Genomic DNA, 9,388 nt, shown 5'->3' with positions numbered 1-9,388 from the left:
TGTGAAAAAACACACACGTACATAAATATATATTTTGTATTGTAATGATCGAAATAACAATCGATAGGAAAGGGGTCAAAGAAAAGCGTGTTTTTCTTTTAGTCATACTTTGCAAAGAATAAAGAAAACAATCCGGTATGGGCGCAGTACGTATTTATCAATATGTTATACATTATAATAGCAGAGGGCCATGGTTGTATAATTGTCGGTAATATTGTATGAGTAGCTAAGAAATCATACACGTTTATATTCTCTTGTATTGTGCGAAGCTTGGAAAAGCATGGCTAATGGTTTTGAATTCAACGAAGATCTTGAAACAAATCTTGATTACATCGTGGACATTTACGACACGTTAACGATTCAACATTTAACAGCAAATGGGATTACTGCAGGGATGAAGTTCCTTATGATCTCGATTGACCAAACCATTTTGCCACACCTCTAATAAACGATAAGCTGTGTGAAAAGGATAGTTACGTTGTCTGCAACGGACTTCCACCCGTGCGTTCCGTTATTTTATCGTATAATGTTTGCGCTGTTATGGCAGTTGGCAGTTCAGCTGACAGTCGCAGTCAGCATCTGCATCTAATAGATTAGTAAGAATGGTCTTGAAAACTGTGTTTTGTTTAGCGTAGTTGAAGAATTGTCCTTTTAAAAACATATCCATTTTTGTTCAAAAATAGGCAAATATCCGTTGTAATGTCTTAGGTGTGAGCATACGTATGATATACAAAATGACAGACTTACTTCTGTATATACGCTTTCTTTTGGAAAATTACACTATTCTGGTGACCCAAACAATGCTGACCGATTAAAAATTCTTTAAATATCGCATATCTTATAAAAATAACTTTAAGTAATTGAAACTGTAATTGGTACATACAAGAGATCCGCGTTGTTAGTTAAGTACACGATGCGTGTTCCCAAAGTTTGCACGACCTTTGCTCGTCAATTGACTGGCTGACAGTCAAGTTAGTCCGTATCCTGAAACCGTTTATAGTGCATCCGCTCATGTCAATTGGTTACATTAGTCAAAATTTAACATATGATTGACTGAATGGGAATGTGGGCCGTACTTCCAATTGATATTTTATTCACCAGCCTTTAGAATTATGTTCCTTGTTGGAACACGTCCGTCCTCATTTTTGGATGTATATCACTGTAGTATTGCACGCGATGTTGTGAAGCATTTTTATTTTTGAGAGCAAATCAAGAAGTATGAAAAAATCACACTGGTAAATCGACATATACAACAACAATATTGCCACTTTTAACACACACATTTACGAGAATAGTCGGGATAAACATCGTGGAATAAGATGACAATTTAAGTTAAGGAAACGGTTTTATTAATTTCGTCTGAAGTTGGAGGATCCTTTCAAACAGTGTATCCGTGTGTTAAGGCTGGATGCATATAACAATTTAAAATGAAACCTCTGAAATGTGTATTAGTAGGCGATGGGTAAGAACAATTATTTTTATTTAAACTACCAGCTTGTAATGTATTATAATATCTATGTATCTTTTTGTATTTAGTGTTTATTTTGATGCTGGTGAAACATTATGTGTTTTTTTGAAGACTTTAACGGTTGCCAACTTAATATTCGATGTCTTCAATGTTGAAATATGTTTTTAACCCATTTATGCCTAGCGTTTAGAAAAAAAGCCTTGGCAAACAGCGTATACTCAGATAAGACGCCGCATGATGCGGCGTCTCATCGGGGTCTGCGCTGTTTGCTTAAAGGAATTTCTGTAAGAAATATTCTAAATATATAGATAAATATACTAGACATCCCTAATTTTGGAAATAAATTGATCCAATTTAGAAGGATGGGAGAGTCCACTAGGCATAAATGGGTTAATAGTTTACGGTACTTCTTTATTATAGGAATGTTGGAAAGACATCCTTAATGAAGACTTATAAAGACAAATGTTTTCCCGGGGCCTACCTTGCGACCATGTAAGTATTGACCAGCAAATTAATGATGGACCAAAAATGGAAATTATGCTGCCCGAAAAACTGTTCATACATTCATTAGTATCGTTAATATTACAAAATTACTGTATGAGTGGTCGTGGAAAGCAGAATCGCTTATTAGGAAAAACAGCATGCAAAAATGTTTTCTAAGCATAAGATGAATATGTGTGTCATGGTATGATTTGTACATTGCACTGAATACGCGAGTTTTCTAGTATTCGTTAAAGCGGGTATATACGATCTTGTCAAATATTTATTGATTAATATAAAATGTGTAAAAAACTTATTATACATATATTTCAATATAAACTAAAATAAAAGTTAAGAAGAACATGTGTCGAAAAATGCTAAATAAGCCAGATATTTAATTCTGAAATCGAAAAAGGCTGTACAGCCGAATTCACCAGCATGTATATCATGCATGTACGATGTGAATCTAAATTTAGTTTAACGGTTCATTTGAAATTCCTGCAGCGATATCGATTCATACGACACATGAACACTTACTAAAAAGACGAATGCATCGGTTATTGTAGGAAAATAATTACGAATTATCTTCGTCACAATCGGCTCGGGGCGCTAATTTGTATTTGCTGTATTTTATAAAATTCGTCTTAAATGTATCATTTTTCTTGCATATTGTGTGTTATTATAACATATTTGTATCAATATTTTACAATTCAGCACATATAAAAATCGTATATACCCGCTTTAAACTAGTGTTTAACCACTTTACATAGCTTTCGAGATCCTTGTGCACGTCCGGATCATTAAAGTATGCGCACTTGTTAAGTGCAGTATCAAAATTATCTAATATGTAAATAATGACATCAATTGAGCGTACTTAAAAATGCAGAATTGATCAATCTCGCTAAAATGGGATTGGTTGGTATCACATAAGTCAAATTGTCTTTGTTTCGTTATTTACAATGCACCGCCGTGAAATCATTATGAATCCATCGTGTATAATGTTCTGATCTAGCGATTTCCGAACGTTGTATGTAATATCAGTACGTACACACATTCCCAAACGAGTGTTTGATACAAACTATTAAATGCATTAGCGATTCTATTAGTGCCAGATTAAGCAAGATGCGGCCCTAGGCAGTGAAACTTTAAGGGCCCACGAACCTAGTCGGCCTAGTGCCCACTAGAAAGCCAGTGCCCCGTCGATTTCATTCCAAGCCCCCTAATGAACATCTTGAAAACGAAATCACCAGCAAAACAATACGGTTTTGTAAACAAATTATTGTCACAATTGGTAAGAATATCAAGCCTTTAATTTAAAAATGCCATTAATATGGAATAACTGGATTTGTCAAGTAATTAGATTAGGCTAGACAAGTAAGAAAAAAAACATTGGTCGCGGTCTCATGGAGCATCCCAAACGTCGCGGGCCTTTTGGAAGTTGCCCACTCTCCCTATTGGGTGATCCGGGACTGGATGCTATTGATATGTTTGATACTGTAAACGCACTCTGCCTATTGTGTGATCCGGGACTGGATTTTATTAATATGTTTGATACTGCAAACGCACTCTGCCTATTGGGTGATCCGGGACTGGATGCTATTAATATGTTTGATACTGTAAACGCACTCTGCCTATTGGGTGATCCGGGACTGGATGCTATTAATATGTTTGATACTGTAAACGCACTCTGCCTATTGTGTGATCCGGGACTGGATTTTATTAATATGTTTGATACTGTAAACGCTACCAAAAATATATACAGATTATGGCTCTGACATTTGGCCATACAAAAGCGTCCATAACTTGGTTAAGTTAGTACATGTAAGTGGGTAGATCGACTCGGAATATTATATACTATACGAATACAAAGTAAAACATTATGGAAAAGTGTGTATTAAGAAGATAACTTCAACCCAGTTATGCCTAGTGGACTCTCCCATCCTTTTATATTGGGTCAATTTATTTCCAAAATTATGGATGTCTAGTACATTTATTTCTATATTTAGAATATTTCTTACAGAAATTCCTTAAGCAAACAGCGCAGACCCTGATGAAACGCCGCATCATGCGGCGTCTCATCTGGGTCTACGCTGTTTGCTAAGGCCTTTTTCTAGACGCTAGGCATACGTGGGTTAAACCAGCGACAATTACCCATCGATGTTTTCCCGTCATGGTGCTATGTGTGAGCATTTCTAAAACTAAAATTTCATCTACCATATATGAAAACCTTTGCATTTTTTGCGTTTAATATTTAACCGATTTAATCAGATATTTATTGTCGTTTTGCATACTTCATGTTATTCAAGACATGTAAAAGTTCAATGTCTTTAAAAAATGTTTTACGCGTAAAATTAAAGTCAATCGAAACAATGGTCTTAATCTGTTCAAACATGGAACAAAAATAAAAGTAAGACTAAAATTTAGACAAATGTGGTCAGTATTTCATGTTTATGTAATCCATTTACAGTACTTATTTCAACCATCCTTCTTGAAAGGCATAGCGTCGTAAAATTCACAATAGTCACCCACCTATTATAAATTCGTTGAAACGGGCTTTTGAAACGTATGACCTATACGTTAGCTTGAATTTATTTCGGACAATGACCTTCAGAAGATTAAACACACGTCGATACACATGCTTATTGTGGAAACTTTCCTCTTGTGTCGAATTGATGTACACTACTTGATGAAGCAATAAAAAAAACTTTCGGAAGAAAAATAATTATCATGCTCGCCCACAGGATATTATTCATATTTAGCTCATTTAACACTCTGCGTAATTGTCGTTTCTTGAACGCCGCTGTTAATGAACCATAGAACTTGTAAACATTAATGTAAAAATTAAGAGGAAAAACGGTCATGTACCTTTTAGCTATTTTGTTCTCGAAGAAAAGCAAAAAAACGCGTGCAAAACATAAAGTACTGAATATGAATGGCCTACATGTGTGAGATTGTTGTATTATGCTATGTTAATATTTTATTTTATTTTTTTTTCTGAAAAAATGAGAACTATATTTTAAACTATGTACTGTACATAGATAGATAGATTTATTTCGGCATAGGAAGCATATACAAAGTTCACAACATAACATAGAATAAAATAAAAAAACAATTATAAAAAAACTATATAATGAACAATAAACTATGACATGCTCACTAACACCAAGGATAACACAACAAAGGGCAAGCCCTTATTTCCATTGTGGTCCTTAGTAATTGTTGGCATGACAAAAAGGCAGACCTTAAACATAACTATGGTCATAGTAAAATACTTATTTCATGAAATAAAATGTTTAAATCACCGTTCAAATTAGATCCGACTAATAATCACGGGAGTGCGTGGCGTAATAATATCAAAAGCCTCCAAGTATTCTGAGAAAAACTTCAAAAACCTCAATTCAGGAAGTTTCAACTGCAAGTGAACACTAGTTAATGAAAAACGCGTGTTATAGCACCAAAGGTAAAAATAAACAAATAACTGGTTAACCTGAATATTAACTCAAAGGAAATAAATAAGTGTAAAATGTTCACAACATGGCGATGTCAATACATTTGAACTAGCTCATTAGGCATGCGTTGGAATTTAAGTGTTATCCTTCAGTGGAAATGTTTCTTAAATACACCACTATCTTAACGCTAAAGCTTTTTTGTTTGATAATAACCGTGCGTATACACTTATGGGTCAAATTGACACACATTTCCTCGTGACAAATATCAGATGCAATTTGATGAGCACGCGATAATCAAATCATTAGCATGCTATGTAATCTTCGGACTCATACTCAAGCATAACATATGGGGTTTAACAGGTTTAACGGCATAGCAAAGTTGCTTACCAATATATCACCGTCTTTATAACTGATGTTGTAATGCATTTTTGGGTCGATTTGTTTGACAGAAATTACAACGGATTAGATAGAACAATATAATCCATATATTCATTTGTTAATTGAAATTTTTGACGTCATGAAAAAATCAATCATTAAGGTAGTACCTCACATGGTCTAATAATAAGTCTTTGGGATTGAACTATCATCTTGGTACGACAAAATGCTTTATCAATATGTCACAGTTTTGCAAAGGCCTTAACACAAAATATCATATTTATGATGGCATGGCAATTTCCTCCACCTGAGTGGTAACAAGTTTATATATTGTGTGTTGTTGACGTATTTTCCTTTTTTGAAACAAGGTCCGACAGCATCAACGTAACGATGCAGGTGGACGAAAAGAACTACGATCTCACGGTTTACGATACGGCGGGCCAAGAAGCGTACGACAGGCTACGACCGCTGACTTACCCAGATACGGTTCGTTATCAAGAGGAACTTGTTTTATGTTTTGATAATTGTGAATGTATTATTATACTAAATTGGTATGCTACGATGCAGTTGCATTTACATATTTTGTTCCATTTTAAGAAAGCGCCACTTAATCCTGTGTGTCAGCAGTATTCAATATTTCAAACAAAAACAGTTCAATGTTATTAATTTGTAAATGAGTTTAAACATGGAAATACATAAAGGTAAACGCAGTAATATACTTGCGCTTAATAGCTTTTTCAAAAGAGTTTCGGCTTTTCAAACATCCTTTTTTCAAAATACTTTTTCTTGTTTTACGCACAGAGGTGATACACTTGTTTTGTATATGGTAAATATATGTGAGGAATATCTTCACGTTTGTTTTTTTTTCAGGATGTGATTGTCATGTGTTTCTCATTGGTATCCAAAGACTCGTATGACAGTATAAGAGATAAGGTAATTTAAACAAGTTTCATATTGTAAGCTCGTATTGAAAAGTATGTGTATAAATAAATGGTTCCGCTGCCTAGCAGTCACGGCGTAGGAGGTCGAAGGCTCGAGTCTAGTACAAGGCTCATTTTGATACGACCGGTTACGTTGGCTCGGTGGTTGTTGCGTCAAGAATGCATAGTAACCGTTTAAATGAATAATACCATCTTACTAAAAACCAACTTAAGCAATTGACGTCGTTGACAACACACATTAATTATTAAAAAAATCAAATAACACATTTATTTAAAAATTGAAGCATTTGTTTTTCAGTATTAATTGCGACATTCCAATTCTGTGATTCTCTTAGCACGCAAATACGAATGTAAAGCATGTGTATCCCATATAAATCCATGTTGACTATAAACAAATTATAGCACAAACATGACGGGACAAGTCCACTCTTTGAATAGGTGTGTTTAGGAAATGTTTGTTACTATGTATACAATCAGCTTAATGAATAATTTTATTATATTAACCTTCAACAAATGTGTTGCTTTCTTCAGTGGTTGGCAGAAGTAAAACAGTATTGCCGGGACATTCCTATCGTCTTGGTCGGCACAAAACTAGATATGCGCAGTGGAAACAGCAAGAAAGACTTCGCCATTATGAACGGTGACCGCGAATCGACGATAGCATTTAATACGATCAGTCAAGAACAAGGTCATTGGCTTAAAAAAGAAGTAGGTGCCCGGTTTTACGTTGAATGTTCCGCCAAAACGCAGACGTCAACCAGAGACGTTTTTGAAAGTGCAATTATGGCTGCTATAAACCCAACTAAGCGGAAACAGAGAAGAAATGGTTGCACTATTTTGTGATGTTGACTTAAGTTGCTCTACGTGAAGTTTAACACTTTATATACAAGAATTCGTGAGTGGATGCTATGACGATTTATTGATAGTACTTGTTCGACCATGTATTACTTTACTGTTTTAATACACTAAAGGAAAAAAAAAATGTCTTTGAGACATTTGAAGAACATTAGGCATTTTTTTGCTGTGACGTACATTTGATTTACGAAGCTTACATGTTCACATTTTAAAATCAATTGGCTCATTTATGACGATGATAAAATGAATCGAATTTGTATCTTACTGTTACTTTAACAACACTAAAAGTGTGTCCAAAGTAAAAGATTTTCTTATTCCCTGCAAACAGATCGTGTCCTTTTCTAGTTTAACCCATTTAAGCCTAGTGGACTCTCCCTTCCTTCTAAATTGGATCCATTTATTTCCAAAATTAGGAATGTCTAGTACATTTATTTCTATATTTAGAATATTTCTTACAGAAATTCCTTAAAGCGGGTATATACGATTTTTATATGTGCTGAATTGTAAAATATTGATACAAATATGTTATAATAACACACACTATGCAAGAAAAATGATACATTTAAGACGAATTTCATAAAATACAGCAAATACAAATTAGCGCCCCGAGCCGATTGTGACGAAGATAATTCGTAATTATTTTCCTACAATAACCGACGCATTCGTCATTTTTGTAAGTGTTCATGTGTCGTATGAATCGATATCGCTGCAGAAATTTCAAATGAACCGTTAAACTAAATTTAGATTCACATCGTACATGCATGATATATATGCTGGCGAATTCGGCTGTACAGCCTTTTTCGATTTCAGAATTAAATATCTGGCTTATTTAGCATTTTTCGACACATGTTCTTCTTAACTTTTATTTTAGTTTATATTGAAATATATGTATAATAAGTTTTTTACACATTTTATATTTATTACTAAATATTTGACAAGATCGTATATACCCGCTTTAAGCAAACAGCGCAGACCCTGATAAAACGCCGCATCATGCGGCGTCTCATCTGGGTCTACGCTGTTTGCCAGGCCTTTTTTCTAGACGCTAGGCATAAATGGGTTAAAATGTGTGATTTTCATCAAAAATCTATTTTTTTTGTATTTATTATGCAAATATTGCTATCTAACCTCCACTGATATTGAACAAAAGCGTTTGTAACGTGACGTTGCTTGTTTGAATGATTTTATTATGTATATAGTGTACATCTAAAATGTGTATTGAAGTGTCATACTTAGATTAAAGAAAACTATCATGGCCATAGAAATGTACTCTTGGTAACCATACAAATATTAATTGTTGTTTTCTTGTTTTCTTAAAGTAAAATATAGATTTAGTTATATACGAATACTGGGTAATTAATAATAAAAAGTTAACCAGGGAAACCATTTCGTTTTAATTTGTCTGCGGGATCAAAATAGTTTGAAAAATCAAATTATTAAACAATACTGATCCGAAAAGCTTATTAATTGCGAGGAACGTCTATTGTTCTCTGTTGAAAATAACCACAATATGGCACGAAATATTATTGTTAAAATTGCATACAACTTATGAAAAGGGTCTTTCGACGTACTTTTTCCGTTCAGTTTCCTTTACAGTTTATTTACCTCGTGAATATGTGTGTGTGGGTGGATGGCATCCCACTCGACACCGTACAGAGTTTACAAACAATATATGCACATTACATCGCATCTTATACATTTTACCATCAATAGCTTTTACATGGCACTATTCAACAATATTTGCTTACGAAATATTGAACAATACATGACTTCTGCTTTCTTGTTTCACAACTACTGGAGAAGTGGTGGCAATATAAACA

General features: G+C 34.2%; 1 protein-coding gene across 1 annotated transcript; it reads left to right on the top strand.

Moving 5' to 3' along the window:
- The first annotated feature begins 1,137 nt into the window (after positions 1–1,137).
- On the top strand, positions 1,138–8,031 carry LOC127867449 (ras-related C3 botulinum toxin substrate 2-like). The gene is made up of 5 exons (XM_052408606.1): positions 1,138–1,462; positions 1,889–1,960; positions 6,141–6,258; positions 6,643–6,705; positions 7,245–8,031. Exons 1-5 carry the CDS (start codon positions 1,428–1,430, stop codon positions 7,554–7,556), a joined length of 600 nt encoding a protein of 199 aa, XP_052264566.1. The 5' UTR covers positions 1,138–1,427; the 3' UTR covers positions 7,557–8,031.
- The last annotated feature ends 1,357 nt before the right edge of the window (positions 8,032–9,388 follow it).

Source organism: Dreissena polymorpha, chromosome 2, assembly GCF_020536995.1.
Source record: "Dreissena polymorpha isolate Duluth1 chromosome 2, UMN_Dpol_1.0, whole genome shotgun sequence".
Taxonomy (NCBI): Eukaryota; Metazoa; Mollusca; class Bivalvia; order Myida; family Dreissenidae; genus Dreissena; species Dreissena polymorpha.
This window is presented reverse-complemented; position numbering and strand designations above follow the sequence as displayed.